This window comes from Pseudophryne corroboree, chromosome 7 (genome assembly GCF_028390025.1).
Source record: "Pseudophryne corroboree isolate aPseCor3 chromosome 7, aPseCor3.hap2, whole genome shotgun sequence".
NCBI lineage: Eukaryota > Metazoa > Chordata > Amphibia > Anura > Myobatrachidae > Pseudophryne > Pseudophryne corroboree.
Genome location: NC_086450.1, coordinates 34,084,320 through 34,111,737, shown reverse-complemented (window position 1 = coordinate 34,111,737; position 27,418 = coordinate 34,084,320). Strand labels below are relative to the sequence as shown.

The 27,418-nt window shown below is 50.3% G+C and overlaps 2 protein-coding genes across 9 annotated transcripts in view; one reads left to right on the top strand and one right to left on the bottom strand.

The window, feature by feature from the left end:
• Positions 1-18,236, bottom strand: part of DDX18 (DEAD-box helicase 18) — a 29,286-nt gene extending 11,050 nt beyond the window's left edge. Inside the window, exons 1-7 of one of the 2 annotated variants that reach the window (XM_063932918.1) lie at positions 18,057-18,236; positions 16,616-16,786; positions 4,128-4,292; positions 3,855-3,990; positions 3,396-3,496; positions 1,807-2,006; positions 1,121-1,235 (exon numbers count right to left, since the gene is read on the bottom strand). In XM_063932918.1, the coding sequence (XP_063788988.1) occupies positions 1,121-1,235; positions 1,807-2,006; positions 3,396-3,496; positions 3,855-3,990; positions 4,128-4,292; positions 16,616-16,786; positions 18,057-18,144 (976 nt within the window). In that variant the 5' untranslated portion in view covers positions 18,145-18,236. The remainder of the gene's footprint in view (positions 1-1,120; positions 1,236-1,806; positions 2,007-3,395; positions 3,497-3,854; positions 3,991-4,127; positions 4,293-16,615; positions 16,787-18,056) is intronic. The other variant, XM_063932919.1, reaches the window with a different exon arrangement.
• Positions 18,237-18,267: 31 nt separating this feature from the next.
• Positions 18,268-27,418, top strand: part of ANKAR (ankyrin and armadillo repeat containing) — a 356,791-nt gene continuing 347,640 nt past the window's right edge. For 5 of the 7 annotated variants that reach the window (XR_010181859.1, XR_010181860.1, XM_063932916.1 and 2 more), the window contains exon 1: positions 18,268-18,552. The gene's annotated coding sequence lies outside the window, so the exon portion shown is untranslated. The remainder of the gene's footprint in view (positions 18,553-27,418) is intronic. The other 2 variants (XM_063932915.1, XM_063932914.1) reach the window with 2 other exon arrangements.

Below are 27,418 nucleotides of genomic sequence, written 5' to 3'. Positions count from 1 at the left end.
ATAATGTGCTGCTGTCTGAGAGTTATATGGATACGAGAAGCTCTGTGACCGTATAGAACAAGGCTGTATAGAGATAATCCCCTATATATTATACATGTGATAATGTGCTGCTGTCTGCAAGTTATATGGATACGAGAAGCTCTGTAACCGTATAGAACAAGGCTGTATAGAGATAATCCCCTATATATTATACATGTGATAATGTGCTGCTGTCTGAGAGTTATATGCGTACGAGAAGCTCTGTGACCGTATAGAACAAGGCTGTATAGAGATAATCCCCTATATATTATACATGTGATAATGTGCTGCTGTCTGCAAGTTATATGGATACGAGAAGCTCTGTGACCGTATAGAACTAGGCTGTATAGAGATAATCCCCTATATATTATACATGTGATAATGTGCTGCTGTCTGAGAGTTATATGGGTACGAGAAGCTCTGTGACCGTATAGAACTAGGCTGTATAGAGATAATCCCCTATATATTATACATGTGATAATGTGCTGCAGTCTGAGAGTTATATGGATACGAGAAGCTCTGTGACCATATAGAACTAGGCTGTAGGCCGAGCCACAGTAATCCAAGACAATCTAACAAATTTATAGCAGTATATTCTTATGGATGCATTATCAATATATAACCTTTCCTTCCTCCAGCTCTATATAGACTGAGCCATATATCCGTATACTTCTATATGCTCTGTGTGTGTAGCTGTATACTTATTCTACATGTTCTGCGTATAAATCCATATGCTACGTCTGCAGTATATATGCTCCATGAAAACATTGTATATGTCCTATGTAGAAGTCCACATGCTCTATGTATACATCTTCTATATATAGGTTCACGTCCCCCTATATACTTATTTATTAAAACTTACATTAAATAGCGCTAACATATTCCATAGCACTTTACAATTGGGAATAAAACTAGCCTGGGTAATAACAAAGGTGTAAGAGGGCCCTGCTCGCAGCTTACACTCTACAGGGCACTACGTATACACCTTCTATATGTCCATGTCATTCTTGTATATATACAATGTGTATGCGCATCCATATCCTTGTCTATCTTCTATATGATCTATGTATATATCTAAACATTTCTTATATATGCTCCTTACTTGGCAACAGGTTAATGATCTGCTTCATTTCTTGTTCGAAGCCGACTTCCAGGATGCGATCGGCCTCATCAATCACCAGACACTGGAGGTTCTTGTACATAAAGCCCGGGGTGTTCTGCAGAGATACAGTGGTAGGGACATATCTTTACATACAGGTATATAGCTTCAAGTACAGGAGGAAGAGGTTCTTGATGTGACGCCAGTCCTCCCATCCTCCCCAGGCGTCGCCTCGCCGCGGCTCCCACCCTCCCCCAGCGTCGCCACGCCGCGGCTCCCACCCTCCCCCAGCGTTGCCGCGGCTCCCACCCTCCCCCAGCGTCGCCACGCCGCGGCTCCCATCCTCCCCCAGCGTCGCCACGCCGCGGCTCCCATCCTCCCCCAGCGTCGCCACGCCGCGGCTCCCATCCTCCCCCAGCGTCGCCACGCCGCGGCTCCCATCCTCCCCCAGCGTCGTCACGCCGCTGCTCCCCATCCTCCCCCAGCCGCGGCTCCCATCTCCCTCCAGCGTCACCACGCTGCAGCTCCCATCCTCCCCCAGTGTCGCCACACTTCACACCGCCAGTGCAGCTAATTATTCTCTACGTCACAGCATCTCAGACTGTGAAAGTCTATAAAAAGCCCAGCCTGCGTATCTCCATACAGTGCATGAACCTACCTGCATATCTCCATACAGTGCATGAACCTACCTGCATGTGATCCAGGAGTCTCCCTGGTGTGGCCACAACAATGTTAACACCATTGGCAAGTTTCTGAGCCTCTGCGGATCGGTTGCTGCCCCCCATTATCAAACCATAGGTGTGGACGTGATGCGTCATCAGCTCTTTCAGCACACCATACGTCTGCATGGCCAGCTCCCGTGTGGGGGACAGGATCAGGACGCCCGTCCCTGGGGAGGGGGGGAGAAAGAAGCACTAAATGGGAGTGGGCACAGATGAAACGCCACCTAGTTGCCCTACACTTGGAAACATATGGAAAGAAATCAGCATATGCTATATAAATAACGTAGAGTTACCCGGTACAGTTTATGTTTATTGTACAGGTTTCCCAAATGGAGACTGCACTTCTGTGAGTGTGCAAGTCACAGACTCACGGCACCACAGTGGGGTGAAATTGCGACATATATAAGCAGCATAAAAGATCCCTCACATTGCACAAAAAGGGTTGGCCACGAAATACCAGCGGTCGGGATCCAGAAGGCTGTTATAGCAGGGCGCCGTGCCCTGCCCGATTTTTTAAGGGCAAAATCCACCCTGCCCTTTCTGTGGCGCCCTGCTAGAACAGCCGCCCGCTTCCTGCCCTCCCAGCGTGTAAAGATGCCGTGCGCATGCGCGCGGCATCCATTCACGTTGAGAGATAGCTTGGGGGGGAAGCCCAGCACCTCCGTAGGTGCTGGGCACGCCCCCAACAGTGACGCCGCCCACGCCCTTTTATTGTCCATGGACTGAACCGCCCACTTTTATTACGTAAAATGATCACGCCACCTATTTTGCGTGGCCATGCCCCTTTTTCGCCGCGCGCGCACATGCTTGTGCCCCCCCACAGTCCGGCGCCCTGCCCAAATCCTAGCGTGAACACTACTAAGCCTAATCCTGAAAACACTGGTCCCGCAGCCTAACCCTCCTCCTAGTGCCTAACCAGCCCAAATACCTACTGTAGGCATTGTGTCAGGATTCTGACCGGCGGGATCCTCACTACATCCGGCACAAATCACACAGGAGCCGAAGTGATTAGCAGTTTGGCTTACTGCGGGCTTGTAGCAGTGCTTGGGGCTTTAGAACTGCAGCCCGTAGGCTCCATTTACTGTGGATTTCTGCTAGCACCCTCCTGAGCATCTAACAGAAATCAACAGTAATTAGGGCTTTTCGCCCTTACTGTGAGTGCAGTAACCTACAGCTACAGGAAATTAACCTAAAATTCATGGGTTAATGCACATTGGCCATGGGCTTACCGTGGGAGAAAGTGCTTAAATCTGAATAGCTCCAGGTGTTAAAGCTCGAGGCAATCTGCCAGCACTGAATATGCCCCATAAAATCCTTACAGTAAACATAACCATAAAGCTCGGAGATCACCATTTCCACCTAAGCCAGTGATGGCGAACCTTGACACTCCAGCTGTTGTTGAACTACACATCCCAGCATGCCCTGCATCAGTTTTAGCCTGGCCAAATAGCAAAACTGATGCAGGGCATGCTGGGATGTGTAGTTCAAAAACAGCTGAAGTGTCAAGGTTAGCCATCACTGACCTAAGCCAATCACAGGAAATAAAGGTCTCTTACCGTTGCGTGGCATAAACTTCAGCTTGTAGATCAGTTCTATGGCTGGGATGAGGAAAGCCAGAGTCTTACCGCTACCAGTACGTGCAGCTGCCAGGACATCCCTAGAGGAATAGGAAATACTATGACTCCTATCCAGGCCAAGACAGTATTAGAACATGGGGCATCTGAGCTGAAGAATGAAAGGGGTGGAAGTAACAAAGCTATAGCATTACTGTTGCCCCACACGGCAAAAGATTCCAGGCTAACGAAAGCAAAAGTCACCCATGTGGAGCGCAGAGCACGGTCATGTGTATTGTGAGCAACTGGGGAACACACAAGGAGGGATCTGTAACAAAGACTGAATCATGTGGAAACCAGGACAGGTATGAACCAATCATCATGAGCGTGTACAAAGCTTTAGAGACTTCCGTCCAGCCTCACAGTACAGTACTGGGGAGCGGTCACATGTAACAGCCTCACCTTCCCTCCAGGAGGGGTCGGACGGATTTATGCTGGATCTCAGTCATGTGTGTGAAGCCCATTTCAGAAATGGCTCTCAGCGTGTTCTCATTGACGAGGTCAGAGAGGGAGGAGAAAGCGGTGTCCTCAAACGCTCCTAAATAGAGAGAACATCAGTGCACAAATCGCGGAAGAGGGGCCAAAATGCAGTGTTATGTATCACATTAAGTAACCAGGGTAGTAAAGCGCTACTAAACCCTGTGTGATCCTCGGTTTGTTTCAGCACCACTGTACCTGTCAGTCCCATTGGTAAACTGGATTCTTCTTCTTCTTCATCATCATCACCACCTGTGACCTCCGCTGACTTGCCCTCCTTTACATCGTCATCCAGCGCCCCTGAATTATCCTCTTCCTCATTCTTTGTTCTCTTTGCATCTAAGAGGGATAAATAATCAGAACCTAAAACAAAATAAACAACAACGGAAACAGTCACAATGATCCATACTCGTCGCTGCAGGGGTCCCAAATGCCTTATTACAGACAAGATAAGGAATTAAAATCCAATAATACACAACGTGCATTGGCTGACACTCCTCAGACTGTCTCTCTGGGGTACAAGTATCAGCTGCAGACAACACTCCTACGTGTCGCAGCAGAAACTGGCTGGATACCGTCACGACATAGCGCAACCATTAATAACACCTATAAGTGAAACAGGCATCTAGACTCATTATGAACGCATATATTATTATTATTTATTATTATCCTTTATTTATATGGCGCCACAAGGGTTCCGCAGCGCCCAATTACAGAGTACGTAAACAAATAATCAAAACAGGAAAACAGCAACTTGCAGTTGATGACAGTATAGGACAAGTACAGGGTAAATAAACATAGTTACATCAGCAGATGACACTGGAATAAGTATCAGGTGGCAGAAGACTGTTGGATGTGGTGCAGTTGAAGATTATTAAAATAAGATTTTACTTACCGATAAATCTATTTCTCGTAGTCCGTAGTGGATGCTGGGACTCCGTCAGGACCATGGGGAATAGCGGCTCCGCAGGAGACAGGGCACAAAATTTAAAAGTTTGACCACTAGGTGGTGTGTACTGGCTCCTCCCCCTATGACCCTCCTCCAAGCCTCAGTTAGGATACTGTGCCCGGACGAGCGTGCATAATAAGGAAGGATTTTGAATCCCGGGTAAGACTCATACCAGCCACACCAATCACACCGTACAACTTGTGATCTGAACCCAGTTAACAGTATGACAAACGTAGGAGCCTCTGAACAGACGGCTCACAACAATAACAACCCGATTTTTTTGTAACAATAACTATGTACAAGTAATGCAGACAATCCGCACTTGGGATGGGCGCCCAGCATCCACTACGGACTACGAGAAATAGATTTATCGGTAAGTAAAATCTTATTTTCTCTGACGTCCTAGTGGATGCTGGGACTCCGTCAGGACCATGGGGATTATACCAAAGCTCCCAAACGGGCGGGAGAGTGCGGATGACTCTGCAGCACCGAATGAGAGAACTCCAGGTCCTCCTTAGCCAGGGTATCAAATTTGTAGAATTTTACAAACGTGTTCTCCCCTGACCACGTAGCTGCTCGGCAGAGTTGTAATGCCGAGACCCCTCGGGCAGCCGCCCAAGATGAGCCCACCTTCCTTGTGGAATGGGCCTTGACAGATTTAGGCTGTGGCAGGCCTGCCACAGAATGTGCAAGTTGAATTGTGCTACAAATCCAACGAGCAATCGTCTGCTTAGAAGCAGGAGCACCCAGCTTGTTGGGTGCATACAGTATAAACAGCGAGTCAGATTTTCTGACTCCAGCCGTCCTTGAAATATATATTTTCAATGCTCTGACAACGTCCAGCAACTTGGAATCCTCCCAATCGCTAGTAGCCGCAGGCACCACAATAGGCTAGTTCAGGTGAAACGCTGAAACCACCTTAGGCAGAAAGTGAGGACGCGTCCGCAGTTCTGCCCTGTCCGAATGGAAAATCAGATATGGGCTTTTATACGATAAAGCCGCCAATTCTGACACTCTCCTGGCTGAAGCCAGGGCCAGTAGCATGGTTACTTTCCATGTAAGATATTTCAAATCCACCGATTTGAGTGGCTCAAACCAATGGGATTTGAGAAAATCCAAAACTACATTAAGATCCCACGGTGCCACTGGGGGCACAACCGGGGGCTGTATATGTAGTACTCCTTTTACAAAAGTCTGGACTTCAGGAACTGAAGCCAATTCTTTCTGGAAGAAAATCGACAGGGCCGAAATTTGAACCTTAATGGACCCTAATTTGAGGCCCATAGACAATCCTGTTTGCAGGAAATGTAGGGATCGACCCAGTTGAAATTCCTCCGTCGGGGCCTTCCTGGCCTCACACCACGCAACATATTTTCTCCAAATGCTGTGATAATGTTGTGCAGTCACCTCCTTCCTGGCTTTTACCAGGGTAGGGATGACCTCTTCCGGAATGCCTTTTTCCCTTAGGATTCGGCGTTCAACCGCCATGCCGTCAAACGCAGCCGCGGTAAGTCTTGGAATAGACACGGTCCCTGCTGAAGCAGGTCCCGTCTTAGAGGTAGAGGCCACGGATCTTCCGTGAGCATCTCCTGAAGTTCCGGGTACCAAGTTCTTCTTGGCCAATCCGGAGCCACGAGTATCGTTCTTACTCCCCTTTGCCGTATAATTCTCAGTACTTTTGGTATGAGAGGCAGAGGAGGAAACACATACACCGACTGGTACACCCATGGTGTTACCAGAGCGTCTACAGCTATTGCCTGAGGGTCTCTTGACCTGGCGCAATACCTGTCCAGTTTTTTGTTGAGGCGGGACGCCATCATGTCCACCATTGGTCTTTCCCAATGGACCACAATCATGTGGAAGACTTCTGGATGAAGTCCCCACTCTCCCGGGTGCAGATCGTGTCTGCTGAGGAAGTCTGCTCTGTTTACGTGGGTGACTGCCGTGATGTTGTCCGACTGAATCAACACCGGCTGACCCTGAAGCAGAGGTTTTGCCAGGCTTAGAGCATTGTAGATTGCTCTTAGCTCCAGTATATTTATGTGAAGAGACGTCTCCAGGCTTGTCCACACGCCCTGGAAGTTTCTTCCCTGTGTGACCGCTCCCCAGCCTCTCAGGCTGGCATCCGTGGTCACTAGGACCCAGTTCTGTATGCCGAATCTGCGGCCCTCTAACAGATGAGCACTCTGCAACCACCATAGCAGAGACACTCTTGTCCTTGTGGACAATTTTATCCGCTGATGCATCTGCAGATGCGATCCGGACCATTTGTCCAGCAGATCCCACTGAAAAGTTCATGCATGGAATCTGCCGAATGGAATCGCTTCGTAAGAAGCTACCATTTTTCCCAGGACTCTTGTGCATTGATTCACAGATACTTTTCCTGGTTTTAGGAGGTTCCTGACTAGATCGGATAACTCCCTGGCTTTCTCCTCCGGAAGAAATACCTTTTTCTGAACAGTGTCCAGAATCATCCCTAGGAACAACAGACGTGTCGTCGGGATCAGTTGGGATTTTGGAAAATTCAGAATCCACCCGTGTTGTTGGAGCACTACTTGGGTTAGTGCTACTCCGACCTCCAGCTGTTCTCTGGATCTTGCCCTTATCAGGAGATCGTCCAAGTAAGGGATAATTAAGACGCCTTCTCTTCGAAGAAGGATCATCATTTCGGCCATTACCTTGGTAAAGACCCGGGGTGCCGTGGACAATCCAAACGGCAGCGTCTGAAACTGATAATGACAGTTTTGGACCACGAACCTGAGGTACCCTTGGTGTGAAGGACAAATTGGAACATGAAGGTAAGCATCCTTGATGTCCAAGGACACCATAAAATCCCCTTCTTCCAGATTCGCTATCACTGCTCTGAGTGACTCCATCTTGAACTTGAATTTTTGTATGTACAGGTTCAGAGATTTTAGATTTAGAATCGCTCTTACCGAGCCGTCCGGCTTCGGTACCACAAATAGCGTGGAGTAATACCCCTGTCCCTGTTGTAGGAGGGGTACCTTGACTATCACCTGCTGAGAATACAGCTTGTGAATGGCCTCCAATACCGTCGCCCTGTCGGAGGGAGACGTTGGCAAAGCAGACTTTAGGAAACGGCGAGGAGGGGACTTCTCGAATTCCAACCTGTAACCCTGAGATACTACCTGCAGGATCCAGGGGTCCACCTGCGAGTGAGCCCACTGTGCGCTGAAATGTTTGAGGCGACCCCCCACCGCCCCTGAGTCTGCTTGTAAGGTCCCAGCGTCATGCTGACGCCTTTGTAGAAGCCGGGGAGGGCTTCTGCTCTTGGGAAGGAGCTGCTTGTTGCAGTCTCTTACCCTTTCCTTTGCCTCGGGGCAAATATGAATGTCCTTTTGCTCGTTTGTTCTTATAGGAACGAAAGGACTGCGGCTGAAAAGCCTGCGGCTTTTTCTGCTGGGGAGGTGACCTGGGGTAAAAAGGTGGATTTTCCGGCCGTTGCCGTGGCCACCAGATCCGATAGACCGACCCCAAATAATTCCTCCCCCTTATACGGCAATACTTCCATATATCGTTTGGAATCCGCATCACCTGACCACTGGCGCGTCCATAAACTTCTTCTGGCAGATATGGACATCGCACTTACTCTTGATGCCAGAGTGCAAATATCTCTCTGTGCATCTCGCATATAAAGAAATGCATCCTTTAACTGCTCTATAGTCAGTAAAATACTGTCCCTATCCAGGGTATCAATATTTTCAGACAGTGACTCCGACCAAGCCACGCCAGCACTGCACATCCAGGCTGAGGCGATTGCTGGTCTCAGTATAACACCCGTATGTGTGTATATACTTTTTAATGTATTCTCCAGCCTCCTATCAGCTGGATCCTTGAGGGCGGCCGTATCAGGAGACGGTAACGCCACTTGCTTTGATAAGCGTGTGAGCGCCTTATCCACCCTAGGAGGTGTTTCCCAGCGCGCCCTAACCTCTGGCGGGAAAGGGTATAATGCCAATAACTTCTTTGAAATTAGCAGTTTTCTATCTGGGGTAACCCACGCTTCATCACACACTTCATTCAGTTCCTCTGATTCAGGAAAAACTATCGGTAGTTTTTTCACACCCCACATAATACCCCTTTTTGTGGTACTTGCAGTATCAGAGATATGCAAAGCCTCCTTCATTGCCGTGATCATATAACGTGTGGCCCTACTGGAAAATACGTTTGTTTCTTCACCGTCGACACTGGATTCAGTGTCAGTGTCTGGGTCTGTGTCGACCGACTGAGGTAAAGGGCGTTTTACAGCCCCTGACGGTGTCTGAGACGCCTGGACAGGTACTAACTGGTTTGCTGGCTGTCTCATGTCGTCAACCGACTTTTGTAGCGTGCTGACACTATCCCGTAATTCCATAAACAAAGCCATCCATTCTGGTGTCGACTCCCTAGGGGGTGACATCACCATTACAGGCAATTGCTCCGCCTCCACGCCAACATCGTCCTCATACATGTCGACACACACGTACCGACACACAGCAGACACACAGGGAATGCTCTGATAGAAGACAGGACCCCACTAGCCCTTTGGGGAGACAGAGGGAGAGTTTGCCAGCACACACCCAAGCGCTATAAAATAAGAATTTACTTACCGATAATTCTATTTCTCGGAGTCCGTAGTGGATGCTGGGGTTCCTGAAAGGACCATGGGGAATAGCGGCTCCGCAGGAGACAGGGCACAAAAAAGTAAAGCTTTTCTAGGTCAGGTGGTGTGCACTGGCTCCTCCCCCTATGACCCTCCTCCAGACTCCAGTTAGGTACTGTGCCCGGACGAGCATACACAATAAGGGAGGCATTTTGAATCCCGGGTAAGACTCATACCAGCCACACCAATCACACCGTACAACTTGTGATCTAAACCCAGTTAACAGTATGACAACAGAAAGGGCCTCTTAAAGATGGCTCCTTAACAATAACCCGAATTAGTTAACAATAACTATGTACAAGTATTGCAGATAATCCGCACTTGGGATGGGCGCCCAGCATCCACTACGGACTCCGAGAAATAGAATTATCGGTAAGTAAATTCTTATTTTCTCTATCGTCCTAAGTGGATGCTGGGGTTCCTGAAAGGACCATGGGGATTATACCAAAGCTCCCAAACGGGCGGGAGAGTGCGGATGACTCTGCAGCACCGAATGAGAGAACTCCAGGTCCTCCTTTGCCAGGGTATCAAATTTGTAAAATTTTACAAACGTGTTCTCCCCCGACCACGTAGCTGCTCGGCAGAGTTGTAATGCCGAGACCCCTCGGGCAGCCGCCCAAGATGAGCCCACCTTCCTTGTGGAGTGGGCTTTTACAGTTTTAGGCTGTGGCAGGCCTGCCACAGAATGTGCAAGTTGAATTGTGTTACAAATCCAACGAGCAATCGACTGCTTAGAAGCAGGTGCGCCCAACTTGTTGGGTGCATACAATATAAACAGCGAGTCAGATTTTCTGACTCCAGCCGTCCTTGCAATGTATATTTTTAAGGCTCTGACAACGTCCAACAACTTGGAGTCCTCCAAGTCGCTAGTGGCCGCAGGCACCACAATAGGTTGGTTCAGATGAAATGCTGATACCACTTTAGGGAGAAAATGCGGACGAGTCCGCAGTTCTGCCCTATCCGAATGGAAGATTAGATAAGGACTTTTATAAGATAAAGCCGCCAATTCAGATACTCTCCTGGCAGAGGCCAGGGCTAGTAACATAGTCACTTTCAATGTGAGATATTTCAAATCCACCTTTTTCAATGGTTCAAACCAATGGGATTTGAGGAAATCTAAAACTACATTTAGATCCCACGGTGCCACCGGAGGCACCACAGGAGGCTGTATATGCAGTACTCCCTTGACAAAAGTCTGGACCTCAGGGACAGAGGCCAATTCTTTTTGGAAGAATATTGACAGGGCCGAAATTTGAACCTTAATGGATCCCAATTTGAGACCCATAGATAATCCTGATTGCAGGAAATGTAGGAAACGACCCAGTTGGAATTCCTCCGTCGGAACCCTCCGATCCTCGCACCACGCTACATATTTTCGCCAAATGCGGTGATAATGTTTCACGGTGACTTCCTTCCGTGCCTTAATCAAGGTAGGAATGACTTCTTCTGGAATGCCTTTCCCTTTTAGGATCTGGCGTTCAACCGCCATGCCGTCAAACGCAGCCGCGGTAAGTCTTGAAAAAGACAGGGACCCTGCTGTAGCAGGTCCCTTCTCAGAGGTAGAGGCCACGGTTCGTCCGTGAGCATCTCTTGAAGTTCCGGATACCAAGTCCTTCTCGGCCAATCCGGAACCACTAGTATTGTTCTTACTCTTCTTTGCCGTATGATCTTCAATACCTTTGGTATGAGCGGCAGAGGAGGAAACACATACACTGACTGGTACACCCAAGGAGTTACCAGTGCGTCCACAGCTATTGCCTGTGGATCTCTTGACCTGGCGCAATATTTGTCCAGTTTCTTGTTGAGGCGAGACGCCATCATGTCTACAATTGGTCTTTCCCAACGGTCTATTAACATGTTGAAGACTTCTGGATGTAGACCCCACTCTCCCGGATGAAGATCGTGTCTGCTGAGGAAGTCTGCTTCCCAGTTGTCCACGCCCGGGATGAACACTGCTGACAGTGCTATCACGTGATTCTCCGCCCAGCGAAGAATCTTGGCAGCTTCTGCCATTGCACTCCTGCTTCTTGTGCCGCCCTGCCTGTTTACATGGGCGACCGCCGTGATGTTGTCCGACTGAATCAACACCGGCTTTCCTTGCAGGAGAAGTTCCGCCTGGCTTAGAGCATTGTAGATTGCTCTTAGTTCCAGAATGTTTATGTGAAGAGACTTTTCCAGACTCGTCCATACTCCCTGGAAGTTTCTTCCTTGTGTGACTGCTCCCCAGCCTCTCAGGCTGGCGTCCGTGGTCACCAGGATCCAATCCTGGATGCCGAATCTGCGGCCTTCTAATAGGTGAGCCTTCTGCAACCACCACAGAAGTGACACCCTTGTCTTTGGTGACAGGGTTATTCGCAGGTGCATCTGCAGATGCGACCCTGACCATTTGTCCAACAGATCCCTTTGGAATATTCTTGCATGGAATCTGCCGAATGGAATTGCTTCGTAAGAAGCCACCATTTTTCCCAGGACTCTTGTGCATTGATGTACTGACACTTTTCCTGGTTTTAGGAGGTTCCTGACCAGATCGGATAACTCCTTGGCTTTTTCCTCTGGAAGGAAAACCTTTTTCTGAACCGTGTCCAGAATCATTCCTAGGAACAGCAGACGAGTTGTCGGGATTAAATGGGATTTTGGAATATTCAGAATCCACCCGTGTTGTCTTAGCACCTCTTGAGATAGTGCTAAAGCTGTCTCCAGCTGTTCTCTGGACCTTGCCCTTATTAGGAGATCGTCCAAGTATGGGATAACTAATACGCCTTTTCTTCGAAGAAGAATCATCATCTCGGCCATTACCTTGGTAAAGACCCGAGGCGCCGTGGACAATCCGAACGGCAGCGTCTGAAACTGATAGTGACAGTTTTGAACAATGAACCTGAGGTACCCCTGGTGTGCGGGGTAAATCGGAACGTGTAGATACGCATCCTTGATGTCCAAGGATACCATAAAGTCCCCTTCTTCCAGGTTCGCTATCACTGCTCTGAGTGACTCCATCTTGAACTTGAACTTTTTTATGTAGAGGTTCAAGGACTTCAGATTTAGAATAGGCCTTACCGAGCCATCCGGCTTCGGTACCACAAATAGAGTGGAATAATACCCCTTTCCTTGTTGTAATAGGGGTACTTTGACTATCACCTGCTGAGCGTACAGCTTGTGAATGGCTTCCAACACCCTCTCCCTTTCGGAAGAGACGGTTGGTAAGGCAGACTTCAGGAAACGATGAGGAGGATCCGTCTCTAATTCCAACCTGTACCCCTGAGATATTATCTGCAGGATCCAGGGGTCTACCTGCGAGTGAGCCCACTGCGCGCTGTAATCTTTGAGACGGCCCCCCACTGTCCCCGAGTCCGCTTGAGAGGCCCCAGCGTCATGCTGAGGTTTTTGCAGGAGCCGGGGAGGGCTTCTGTTCCTGGGAAGGAGCTGCCTGTTGGTGTCTCTTCCCTCTTCCTCTGCCTCGTGGCAGGTACGACAAGCCCTTTGCTCTCTTATTTTTGTAGGAGCGAAAAGGCTGCGGTTGAAAGGTCGGTGCCTTTCTCTGTTGGGGAGTGACTTGAGGTAAAAAAGTGGATTTCCCGGCAGTAGCCGTGGCCACCAAGTCTGATAGACCAACTCCAAATAACTCCTCCCCTTTATACGGCAAAACCTCCATGTGACGTTTTGAATCCGCATCGGCTGTCCACTGTCGTGTCCATAAGGCTCTTCTGGCTGAAATGGACATAGCACTCACCCGAGATGCCAGTGTGCAAATATCCCTCTGTGCATCACGCATATAGATAAATGCATCCTTTATTTGTTCTAACGACAGTAAAACATTGTCCCTATCTAGGGTATCAATATTTTCAATCAGGGATTCTGACCAAACTACTCCAGCACTGCACATCCAGGCAGTTGCTATAGCTGGTCGTAGTATAACACCTGCATGTGTGTATATATTCTTTTGAATAACTTCCATCTTTCTATCTGATGGATCCTTAAGTGCGGCCGTCTCAGGAGAGGGTAACGCCACTTGTTTGGATAAGCGTGTGAGCGCCTTGTCCACCTTAGGGGGTGTTTCCCAGCGCGCCCTAACCTCTGGCGGGAAAGGGTATAATGCCAATAACTTTTTTGAAATTATCAACTTTTTATCAGGAGCAACCCACGCTTCATCACACACGTCATTTAATTCTTCTGATTCAGGAAAAACTGTTTGTAGTTTTTTCACACCATACATAATACCCTGTTTTACGGTATCTGTAGTATCAGCTAAATGTAACGTCTCCTTCATTGCCAAAATCATATAACGTGTGGCCCTACTGGAAAATACGTTTGAATTTCTACCGTCGTCACTGGAATCAGTGCCCGTGTCTGGGTCTGTGTCGACCGACTGAGGCAAAGGGCGTTTTACAGCCCCTGACGGTGTTTGAGGCGCCTGGACAGGCATTAATTGATTGTCCGGCCGCCTCATGTCCTCAACTGACTGTTTAAGGGAAGATAAACCATCACGTAATTCCACAAATAAAGGCATCCATTCTGGTGTCGACCCCCTGGGGGGTGACATCTGCATATTTGGCAATTGCTCCGCCTCCACACCAATATCGTCCTCATACATGTCGACACCACGTACCGACACACACCGCAAACTCACAGGGAATGCTCTAATGAAGACAGGACCCACTAGCCCTTTTGGGGAGACAGAGGGAGAGTCTGCCAGCACACACCACAAAGCGCTATATATACAAGGGATATCCTTATATTAAGTGCTCCCTTATAGCTGCTTTAATATATAGCCATTAATGTGCCCCCCCTCTCTGTTTTACCCTGTTTCTGTAGTGCAGTGCAGGGGAGAGACCTGGGAGCCGTTCTGACCAGCGGAGCTGTGACAGAAAATGGCGCCGTGTGCTGAGGAGATAGGCCCCGCCCCTTTTTCGGCGGGTTCTTCTCCCGCTATTTTTCCAGTCAGGCAGGGGTTAAATATCTCCATATAGCCCCTATGGGCTATATGTGAGGTATTTTTAGCCTTGTATAAGGTTTATATTTGCCTCTCAGAGCGCCCCCCCCCAGCGCTCTGCACCCTCAGTGACTGCCCAGTGAAGTGTGCTGAGAGGAAAATGGCGCACAGCTGCAGTGCTGTGCGCTACCTTATGAAGACTGAGGAGTCTTCAGCCGCCGGTTTCCGGACCTCTTCACGCTTCAGCATCTGCAAGGGGGTCGGCGGCGCGGCTCCGGGACCGGACTCCACGGCTGGGCCTGTGTTCGATCCCTCTGGAGCTAATGGTGTCCAGTAGCCAAGCAGCAAATCCACTCTGCATGCAGGTGAGTTTACTACTTTCCCCCTAAGTCCCACGTTGCAGTGATCCTGTTGCCAGCAGGACTCACTGTAAAGAAAAAAAAAACCTAAACTAAACTTTCTCTAAGCAGCTCTTTAGGAGAGCCACCTAGATTGCACCCTTCTCGTTCGGGCACAAAATCTAACTGGAGTCTGGAGGAGGGTCATAGGGGGAGGAGCCAGTGCACACCACCTGACCTAGAAAAGCTTTACTTTTTTGTGCCCTGTCTCCTGCGGAGCCGCTATTCCCCATGGTCCTTTCAGGAACCCCAGCATCCACTTAGGACGATAGAGAAATATATATATAGGGACAACCTTAAGTGTGTTCCCTTTATAGCAGCTCAAATATTATAAATATCGCCAATAAGTGCCCCCCCTCTCTGTTTTTACCCTGTTTCTGTAGTGCAGTGCAGGGGAGAGTCCTGGGAGCCTTCCTCGCAGCGGAGCTGGGCAGGAAAATGGCGCTGTGTGCTGAGGAGAATAGGCCCCGTCCCCTTTTCGGCGGGCTTCTTCTCCCGGTTTTTTTGGAACCTGGCAGGGGTTAAATACATCCATATAGCCCCAGGGGCTATATGTGATATATTTTAGCCAGAATAGGTATATTACATTGCTGCCCAGGGCGCCCCCCCCAGCGCCCTGCACCCTCAGTGACCGCTGGTGTGAAGTGTGCGGAGAGCAATGGCGCACAGCTGCAGTGCTGTGCGCTACCTCATGAAGACTGAGACGTCTTCTGCCGCCGGTTTCTGGACCTCTTCTCTATTCGGCATCTGCAAGGGGGTCGGCGGCGCGGCTCTGGTGACCCATCCAGGCTGTACCTGTGATCGTCCCTCTGGAGCTAGTGTCCAGTAGCCTAAGAAGCAAATCCATCCTGCACGCAGGTGAGTTCACTTCTTCTCCCCTAAGTCCCTCGTTGCAGTGAGCCTGTTGCCAGCAGGACTCACTGAAAATAAAAAACCTAACAAACTTTTTCTAAGCAGCTCTTTAGGAGAGCCACCTAGATTGCACCCTGCTCGGACGGGCACAAAAACCTAACTGAAGCTTGGAGGAGGGTCATAGGGGGAGGAGCCAGTACACACCACCTAGTGGTCAAACTTTTAAATTTTGTGCCCTGTCTCCTGCGGAGCCGCTATTCCCCATGGTCCTGACGGAGTCCCAGCATCCACTAGGACGTCAGAGAAAGTAAGAAAGGATAAGCACATGAGGGAAGAGGGCCCTGCCCGTGAGAGCTTACATTCTAAAGGGGAGGGGTAGACAGACAGGGGTGACACAGATGGGGTACATAGAGAGCGTAGAACAGAGGGTTAGGATGAGATTTGGCTGGGTTTGGTGAAGAAGTGGGTCTTGAGAGATTGTTTGAAGTTTTGTAGAGAGGTGGAGAGTCTGAGGGGGAGAGGTAGGGAATTCCAAAGAAGTGGTGCAGCACGTGAAAAATCTTGGAGGTAGGAGTGGGAGGAAGTAATCAGTAGGCAGGAGAGTCGGCATGCATTGGCAGAGCGAAGAGGACGGGTGGGAGTGTAAAGGGAGATAAGGTTAGAGATGTAGATGGGAGAGGAGTGGGTGAAGGCTTTGTAAGCGAGTGTGAGAAGCTTGAAATGGATTCTGAAAGGGAAGGGGAGCCAGTGAAGTTCTAGTAAGAGAGGAGAGGTGGACGTAGTGCGTTTGGTGAGGAAGATGAGCCGGGCAGCAGCATTGAGGATAGATTGGAGTGGAGAGAGGTATATAGCACCAACACAGGATGCGGCGCTGTACAGCAGGGGATGTACCCTCACCCGTTTCTTCTGTCTGTGCCACAATCTTCCGTTTCTTCTTTTTCTTCTTGACCGAGGTGGGAGGTTGGGGGTCGTCATCCACAATTCCATTGGCCGGAGCAGAGATTATCTCAGGACTGGTGACCTCGCTGTTTTCCTCGTCCCCTGCAGACTCCGCTGCCGCTGTTTTATCTGACATAGACGGAGGGAATGAGATCAGACATTATCGTCAACATGCAAGCCCTTGCAGCCATCACGCCACATATTATATATTACTCTGAGCTGAAGTGGTGATTAAGGGGAACGCCGGTCATTCGTACCTCCATGTACTGGGCTTACGCCAGGTCTCCTAGGAGTCTACTCACTATTATGGCACCACATAACTTATGTATCCAGATTGCCCTTGTGTTACAGCGGCAGATACAGATGAATGGGCACTTTTGACATCTGTTCTGTGCGACATGGACCACGAACGCAGACTGCCCCACCCGACACGGACGTAGTCTGCGACGCAGGCTGACCCACCCGACACGGGCGCAGGCTGACCCACCCGACACGGGCGCAGGCTGACCCACCCGACACGGGCGCAGGCTGACCCACCCGATACGGGTGTAGATTGCGACATGGACGCAGACTGACCCACATGACACGGGCGCAGGCTGACCCACCCGACACGGGCGTAGATTGCGACATGGACGCAGACTGACCCACACGACACGGAGGCAGACTGACCCACACGACACGGAGGCAGACTGACCCACACGACACGGACGCAGACTGACCCACACGACACGGACGCAGACTGACCCACCCGACACGGACTGACCCAAACGACACGGGCGCAGGCTGACCCACCCGACACGGGCGTAGATTGCGACATGGACGCAGACTGACCCACACGACACGGAGGCAGACTGACCCACACGACACGGACGCAGACTGACCCACCCGACACGGACTGACCCAAACGACACGGGCGCAGGCTGACCCACCCGACACGGGCGTAGATTGCGACATGGACGCAGACTGACCCACACGACACGGAGGCAGACTGACCCACACGACACGGAGGCAGACTGACCCACACGACACGGAGGCAGACTGACCCACACGACACGGAGGCAGACTGACCCACACGACACGGAGGCAGACTGACCCACACGACACGGAGGCAGACTGACCCACACGACACGGAGGCAGACTGACCCACACGACACGGACGCAGACTGACCCACACGACACGGACGCAGACTGACCCACCCGACACGGACTGACCCAAACGACACGGGACCCGGGTGTTGTAGTGAATAGGCCCCTCAGTGCGTTACTACCAGTATATGGCCCATAACGACAGTCCCCCTATAGCAGGTAAACGTGCAGCAGCGAGTACATGTAGCAGGAGGCTGTGAGTCCTCAGGGGACACACAGTGGCCTCCCAGCTCCATCTCCCCGGGTCTCTCACCCTCCAGTTGCCGCTGGTTCCTTTTCCGGATCTTATCGTTCCTCTTCTGGAGCTTCCGCCTCAGCAGCTTCATCTGCAGGTCCGCCATGCTGGCTGTACAGTGTACACACGTGCGGGCCGCCCGGAACTGACGTCACGCCGCCAGGTGGCGCACCGGGAGACGGAGGACTGGGGTGCCCACAGAAGTGCCTGGCCGGAACTCACGCAGCCTGGGGTCCTGCTGAGAGGAGACTGAGGCGTCCGCAGAGATGCCTGAGCGGAGCACTGCGGGGTCCTGAGAGGGGGCGGGGCGCTGCTGTCAGCCGCAGCGCTAGAGAAATATTTTGGTGAAGGCAAACTTAGCTGAGTGGTAAATAAAACTTGGTAGCCAGTGACGTGTAGCCAGAAGCGTGTTCTGGTGTTACCTAGCAACGCAGCGCTGTGTGTACATGCCGCTACCAGCAGCCGGCGCCGAGTCACTATAAGCGGAGAGACACAGGCACAGCTGCTGGTGCAGGTAACGGTCATTTACTGTCCCGCTAATCACTTCCAGACACTGGTTACTTCTGCACATGATCGCCCGGCCTCCTCTTGTGGCCACCGTGACCACCTCACGGAGATCACCCCACGACTCATCCCCCCTCTCCCCGTGACCACCTCACGGTTCACACCCCCCTTCCGTGACCACCCCATAGTTCACAACCCCCCGTGATCACCCCACGGTTCACCCCCTCCCCACCCCCCACATGGTTCATCCCCCCTAGGGACCACCCCACGGTTTACACCCCACCACCCCCCGAAACCACGCCACTGTTCACCCATGATGCCACGGTTCAACCCCCTTCCCCCCTGGTTCATCACCCTGGTGGCCACCCCATGGTTCACACCTCGCCCCATGCCTCATGACCTTCCCATGGTTCACACCTCCCCCCCCCCTGTGACCGCCCCATGGTTCACCACCATCCCCCCATGACAACGCCACGGTTCACTCCCCCATGACCAACCCATGGATCATCCACCCGTGATCACCCCACGGTTCATCTCCCCCGGCAGCCACCCCATGGTTCACACCACCCGTGCCTCGTGACCTTCCCATGGTTCACACCTTCCCCTCCCCCGTGACCACCCCATGGTTCACCACCGTCCCCCCATGACTACGCCACGGTTCACTCCCCCATGACCAACCCATGGATCATCCACCCGTGATCACCCCACGGTTCATCTCCCCCGGCAGCCACCCCATGGTTCACACCACCCGTGCCTCGTGACTTTCCCATGGTTCACACCTCTCCCCCCCCTCCCCCGTGACCACCCCATGGTTCACCACCATCCCCCCATGACTACGCCACGGTTCACTCCCCCATGACCAACCCATGGATCATCCACCCGTGATCACCCCACGGTTCATCTCCCCGGCGGCCACCCCACGGTTCACACCTCCACCCGTGCCTCGTGACCTTCACATGGTTAACCCCCTCCCCCCGGTGACCACCCCATGATTCACCCCCCCCCCCCCCCATGACAACGCCACACTTCACCCCCCATGACCAACCCATGGTTCATCCCCCCGTGACCAAACCATGGTTGTCCCCTGCCCCGTGACCCCCCCCATGGCTCAGGAACCAATATCAGGAAACAGCCGACCTGATTAATGATCACTAAATGATTTTATTGCAGCGGTAAACATAAATACACTTTACCATAGTAATTCCTTTATAAACCTTTAAAGTCATAAGTTTGCTCAGGTATGGGTCGTTGGGTCGACATGGTCATTAGGTCGACATGTACTAGGTCGACAGGTGAAAAGGTCGACATGAGTTTTTGGACTTTTTTTGGTGTCGTTTTCTTTGTAAAGTCACGGGGAACCCCAATTAGTGCACAGTGTCCCCTCGCTTCACTCGCCATGCTTTAGGCAAGGTACCTCGCTCCGCTACCGCTGCTTTCGGCACAGGTTACTGTTCCCAATTGTAGTCCACGTGGATCATCAAGTATGAAAAAGTCCAAAATTTGTGAAAAACTCATGTCAAACTTTTGACCTGTCAACCTAGTACATGTCGACCTAATGCCCATGTTGATCTAATGCCCATGTTGATCTTCAGTGGTTGACCTAAGCTGTGTCGACCTAATGGCCGTATCCTGTTTGCTCTATGCTGCTTGTTACATGGATCAGTAAGACAGCCTCTGATTAGTAATTCTGGCGTGTTTCTCTGGACAGAAACTCAGGTTTCCCCAGTTTCTCTAACGTCCTAGAGGATGCTGGGGACTCCGTAAGGACAATGGGGATAGACGGGCTCCGCAGGAGACATGGGCACTTTAAGAAAGAATTTAGTTCCTGGTGTGCACTGGCTCCTCCCTCTATGCCCCTCCTCCAGATCTCAGTTTGATACTGTGCCCAGAGGAGCTGGGTGCTTTTCAGTGAGCTCTCCTGAGTTTACTGATAGAAAGTATTTTGTTAGGTTTTTTATTTTCAGGGAGCTCTGCTGGCAACAGACTCCCTGCATCGTGGGACTGAGGGGAGAGAAGCAGCCCTACTCTCTGAAGCTAGGTCCTGCTTCTTAGGCTACTGAACACCATGAGCTCCAGAGGGATCGTACGCAGGATCTCACCCTCGTCGTCCGTCCCGGAGCCGCGCCGCCGCCCCCCTCGCAGAGCCGGAAGATAGAAGCCGGGCGAGTATGAGAAGAAAAGAAGACTTCAGAGGCGGCAGAAGACTTCATGATCTTCACTGAGGTAACGCACAGCACTGCAGCTGTGCGCCATTGCTACCACACACCTCACATACTCCGGTCACTGTAAGGGTGCAGGGCGTGGGGGGGGGGGGGGCGCCCTGGGCAGCAATATAAACCTCTTATTTGGCAAAAGGAGCATATATACAGCTGGACACTTTATATATGCATGAGCCCCCGCCAATTTTACACTTTTAGCGGGACAGAAGCCCGCCGTCGAGGGGGCGGGGCTTCTCCCTCAGCACTCACCAGCGCCATGTTTTTCTCCACAGCACCGCTGAGAGGAAGCTCCCCAGACTCTCCCTGCTTATACCACGGTAGAAGAGAGGGTTTTAAAGAAGAGGGGGGGCACATAATTCAGCGCAGATAATAACAGCGCTACTGGGTAAACATTAAATTGCTGTGTTTTTTCCTGGGTTATATAGCGCTGGGGTGTGTGCTGGCACACTCTCTCTCTGTCTCTCCAAAGGGCCTTGTGGGGGAATTATCTCCAGATGAGCATTCCCTGAGTGTGTGGTGTGTCGGTACGTGTGTGTCGACATGTCTGAGGTAAAAGGCTCTCCTAAGGAGGAGATGGAGCAAATGTGTGTGTGAGTGGTGTCACTGTCGACAACGCCGACACCTGATTGGATATGTGAAATAAAGTGCTGAGGTAAATTTATTGCACAAAAGATTAGAGAACAGACAGTGAATCTACACAGGTCTGTCCCTATGTCGCAGAGACCTTCAGAGTCTCTCAATGCTCACTATCCAAAATAATAGACACTGATATCGACACGGAGTCTGACTCCAGTGTCGACTATGATAATGCAAAGTTACAGCCTAAACTGGCAGAAAAGTATTCAATATATGATTATTGTAATAAAAGATGATTTGCATATCACTGATGACTCATGTCCCTGACACGAGGGTACACATGTTTAAGGGGAAGAAAGCTGAGGTAAATTTCCCTCCTCTCATGAAGAAAAAGAGCGGGAATCTCCAGACAAGAAGCTGCAGCTTCCCAAAAAGAATTCTCAGGGAGTATCCTTTCCCTAATGGGGCCAGGATACGATGGGAATCTTCCCCTAGGGTGTACAAGGCATTGACACGTTTACCCAAAAAGGTAGCACTGACTTAACAGCTATCCTCAGGGATCCTGCAGATAGCATGCAGTAAAAGTACTTTGAAGTCCATTTACACACATTCTGGTACACTACTCAGACCGGCGATTGTGTCGGCATGGGTTTATAGTGCTGTAGCAGCGTGGACAGATACCTTATCAGCAGAGATTGAAACCCTAGATAAGGATACCATGGTATTGACCCTAGTATAAGTATATATATATATATATATATAAAAGATGCTGTCTTATATATATATAAAACATGCCCAAAGAGACATTAGTCTACTGGGTTCTAGAGTCAACGCTATGTCGATTTCTGCTAGAAGTGTCCTGTGGAACATGCAATGGACAGGTGATGCCGACTAAAAGAGGCATATGGAAGGTTTACCTTACAAGGCTGAGGAATTGTGTGGAGAAGGGCTCTCGGACATGGTCTCCACAGCTATAGCTGGTAATTCTGATTTTCTCTGACGTCCTAGGGGATGCTGGGGACTCCGTAAGGACCATGGGGAATAGCGGCTCCGCAGGAGACTGGGCACATCTAAAGAAAGCTTTAGGATCACCTGGTGTGCACTGGCTCCTCCCCCTATGACCCTCCTCCAAGCCTCAGTTAAATTTCTGTGCCCGACGAGAAGGGTGCACACTAGGGGCTCTCCTGAGCTCTTTGTGAAAGTTTTAGTTTAGGTTTATATTTTCAGTGAGACCTGCTGGCAACAGGCTCACTGCATCGAGGGACTAAGGGGAGAAGAAGCGAACTCACCTGCGTGCAGAGTGGATTGGGCTTCTTAGGCTACTGGACATTAGCTCCAGAGGGACGATCACAGGTTCAGCCTGGATGGGTCACCGGAGCCGCGCCGCCGTCCCCCTTACAGAGCCAGAAGAGCGAAGAGGTCCGGAAAAATCGGCGGCAGAAGACGATCCTGTCTTCAGATAAGGTAGCGCACAGCACCGCAGCTGTGCGCCATTGCTCTCAGCACACTTCACACTCCGGTCACTGAGGGTGCAGGGCGCTGGGGGGGGCAGCGCCCTGAGACGCAATAAATCGATAAAAAACCTTATATGGCTAAAATAAATGCATCACATATAACTCCTGGGCTATATGGATGCATTTAACCCCTGCCAAAACATACAGAAAAAGGATGATAAGGACGCAGAGAAAGGGGCGGAGCCTATCTCCTCAGCACACTGGCGCCATTTTCCCTCACAGCTCAGTTGGAGGGAAGCTCCCTGGCTCTCCCCTGCAGTCACTACACTACAGAAAGGGGTTAAAAAAGAGAGGGGGGCACAAATTAGGCGCAGTATATAACAATACAGCAGCTATAAAGGGAAAAACACTTATATAAGGTTATCCCTGTATATATATAGCGCTCTGGTGTGTGCTGGCAAACTCTCCCTCTGTCTCCCCAAAGGGCTAGTGGGGTCCTGTCCTCTATCAGAGCATTCCCTGTGTGTGTGCTGTGTTTCGGTACGTTGGTGTCGACATGTATGAGGAGAAAAATGATGAGGAGACGGAGTAGAGTGTCTGAAATAGTGTTGTCACCCCCTAGGGGGTCGACACCTGAGTGGATGTACTGTTGAAATTGCGTGACAGTGTCAGCTTTGTATAAAAGACAGTGGTTGACATGAGACAGCCGGCTACTCAGCTTGTGCATGTCCTGACGTCTCATACAGGGGCCCTAAAGCGCCCGTTACCTCAGATACAGACGCCGACAAGGGTACTGACTCCTGTGTCGACGGTGAAGAGACAACCGTGATTTCCAATAGAGTCACACATTGCATGATTGAGGCAATGGAAAAAGTTTACACTTTTCTGATAATATGAATACCACCAAAAAAAAAAAGGGGGTATTATGTTTGGTGAGGAAAAACTTCCTGTAGTTTTCCTGAATCTGAGAAATAAAATGAGGTGTGTGATGATGCGTGGGTTTCCCCCCGATAACAATTTATAATTTCTAAAAAGTTATTGGCAGTATACCTTTTCCCGCCAGAGGTTAGGGTGCGTTGGGAAACACCCCCTAGGGTGGATAAAGCGCTCACACGCTTGTAAAAACAAGGGCTCTACCCTCTCCTGAGATGGCCGCCCTTAAGGATCCTGCTGATAGAAAGCAGGAGCGTATCCTAAAATGTATTTACACACATACTGGTGTTATACTGCGACCAGCAATCGCCTCAGCCTGGATGTGCAGTGCTGGGTTGGCGTGGTCGGATTCCCTGACTGGAAATATGATATCCTAGATAAGGACAGTATATTATTGCCTATAGAGCAATTAAAAGATGCATTTCTATATATGCATGATGCACAGCGGAATATTTGCCGACTGGCATCAAGTATAAGTGCGTTGTCCAATTATTCCAGTAAAGTGGTCAGGTGATGCGGATTCCAAACGGCATTTGGAAGTATTGCCTTAAAAGAGGGGATGTACCCCAGGTCGCCTCTCAAAATAAGACGCCGTATTATCAGGCGCAGTCCTGGTTGGCAAGCGGACAAAAGGGTTCCTCTTTTCTGCTCGTGACAGAGGGAGAGGAAAATGGCTGCAGAGATCAGCCAGTTCCAAGGAACAGAAACCCTTTTCCGCCTCTGCCAAGCCCTCAGTATGACGCTAGGGCTTTACAAGTTCAGGCACGGTGGGGTCCCGTTCTCAATGAATTTCAGTGCGCAGTGGGCTCACTCGCAAGTAGACCCCTGGATCCTTCAGATAATATTTCAGGGGTACAAATTGGAATTCGAGACGTATTCCCCTCGCCGTTTCCAAAAGTCTGTTTTACCGACGTCTCCCGCTGACAGGGAGGCAGTTTTGGAAGCCATTCACAAGCTGTATTCCCAGCAGGTGATAATCAAGGTACCCCTCCTGCAACAGGGAACGGGGTATTATTCCACACTATTGTGGTACCGAAGCCAGACGGCTCGGTGAGACCGATTTTAAAATCTAAAATCTAAAATCTTTGAACACTTGCATACAGAGGTTCAAATTCAAAATTGAGTCACTCAGAGCAGTGATTGCAAACCTGGAAGAAGGGGACTACATGATGTCTCGGGACATCAAGGATGCTTACCTTCATGTCAAAATGTACCCTTCTCACCAAGGGTATTTCAGGTTAGGGTACAGAACTGTATCAGTTCGGACGCTGCCGTAGGGATGGTCCACGGCACCCCGGGTCTTTACTGAAGTAATGACCGAAATGATGATATTCCTTCGAAGGAAGGGAATTTTAGTTATCCTTTACTTGGACGATTCCCTGATAAGGGTAAGATCCAGGGAACAGTTGGAGATCGGTGTAGCACTATATCAGGTAGTGTTGCGGCAGCACGATTGGATTTTCAATATTCCAAAATCGCAGCTGATTCCGACGACTTGTCTTCTGTTCCTAGGGATGATTCTGGACATAGGCCCTCATTCCGAGTTGTTCGCTCGGTATTTTTCATCGCATCGCAGTGAGAATTCTCTTAGTGCGCATGCGTAATGTTCGCACTGCGCATGCGTCAAGTAACTTTACTAAGAAGAAAGTAATTTTACTCACGGCTTTTTCGTCGCTCCGGAGAACGCATTGTGATTGACAGGAAATGGGTGTTACTGGGCGGATGTACGGCGTTTTAGGGGCGTGTGGCTGGAAACGCTACCGTTTCCGGAAAAAACGCAGGCGTGTCTGGAGAAACGGTGGGAGTGCTTGGGCGAACGCTGGGTGTGTTTATGACGTCAGCCGGGACCGAAAAGCACTGAATTGATCGCACAGGCAGAGTAAGTCTGGAGTTACTCAGAAACTGCTAACTCGGTTTTGATCGCAATATTGCGAATACATCGGTCGCACATTTAAGATGTTTAGATTCACTCCCAGTAGGCGGCGGCTTAGCGTGTGTAACTCTGCTATAATCGCCTTGCGAGCGAACAACTCGGAATGAGGGCCATAGTCCAGAAAGAAGGTGCTTCTCCCGGAGGAGAAAGCCAGGGAGTTATCCGAGCTAGTCAGGAACCTCCTAAAACCGAACCAAGTCTCAGTGCATCAATGCACAAGGGTTCTGGGTAAAAATGGTGGCTTCCTACGAAGCAATCCCATTCGGCAGATTCCACGCACAGTGGAACCTTCTGGACAAATGGTCCGGGTCGCATCTTCAGATGCTTCAGCGGATAACCCTGTCACCAGGGACAAGGGTATCCCTCCTGTGGTGGTTGCAGAGTGCTCATCTTCTAGAGGGCCGCAGATTCGGCATTCGGGACTGGGTCCTGGTGGCCACGGATGCCAGCCTGCGAGGCTGGGGAGCAGTCACACAGGGAAGGAATTTCCAGGGCTTATGGTCAAGCCTGGAGACATCTCTTCATATAAACATTCTGTAAATAAGGGCCATTTACAATGCCCTAAGTCAAGCGAAACCCCTGCTTCAGGGTCAGGCGGTATTGATCCAATCGGACAACATCACGTCAGTCGCCCACGTAAACAGACAGGGCGGCACGAGAAGCAGGAGGGCAATGGCAGAAGCTGCAAGGATTTTAGCTGGGCGGAAAATCATGTGATAGCACTGTCAGCAGTGTTCATTCCGGGAGTGGACAACTGGGAAGCAGACTTCCTCAGCAGACACGACCTTCACCCGGGAGAGTGGGGACTTCACCCAGAAGTCTTCCACCTGATTGTAAACCGTTGGGAAAAACAAAAGGTGGACATAATGGCGTCCCGTCTAAACAAAAAAAAAAAAAAAAACTAGACAGATATTGCGCCAGGTCAAGGGACCCTCAGGCAATAACGGTGGACGCTCTGGTAACACCGTGGGTGTACCAGTCAGTGTATGTGTTCCCTCCTCTGCCCCTCATACCAAAAGTACTGAGAATCATAAGAAGGAGAGGAGTAAGAACTATACTCGTGGTTCCGGATTGGCCAAGAAGGACTTGGTATCCGGAACTTCAAGAGAGGCTCACGGACGAACCGTGGCCTCTACCTCTAAGAAAGGACCTGCTCCAGCAAGGGCCTTGTCTGTTCCAAGACTTACCGCGGCTGCGTTTGACGGCATGGCGGTTGAATGCCGGATCCTGAAGATCCCTACCCTGGTCAAGGCCAGGAAAGACGTAACCGCAAAACATTATCACCGCATTTGGCGAAAATATGTTGCGTGGGGTGAGGCCAAGAAGGCCCCTACAGAGGAATTTCAACTGGGTCGTTTCCTCCATTTCCTGCAAACAGGACTGTCTATGGGCCTAAAATTAGGGTCCATTAAGGTTCAAATTTCGGCCCTGTCGATTTTCTTCCAAAAAGAACTGGCTTCAGTGCCTGAAGTTCAGACATTTGTAAAAGGGGTGCTGCATATACAGTCTCCTTTTGTGCCTCCAGTGGCACCTTGGGGATCTCAATGTTGTGTTGAGTTTCCTAAAGTCACATTGGTTTGAACCACTCACCACTGTATACTTAAAATATCTCACATGGAAGTGACGAGTTAGCCCTGGTTTCAGCCAGGCGTGTGTCAGAATTGGCGGCTTTATCATATAAAAGCCCTTACTTAATATTTCATTCTGAAAGGGCAGAATTGAGGACTCGTCCTCAAATTATCTACCTAAGGTGGTTTCTGC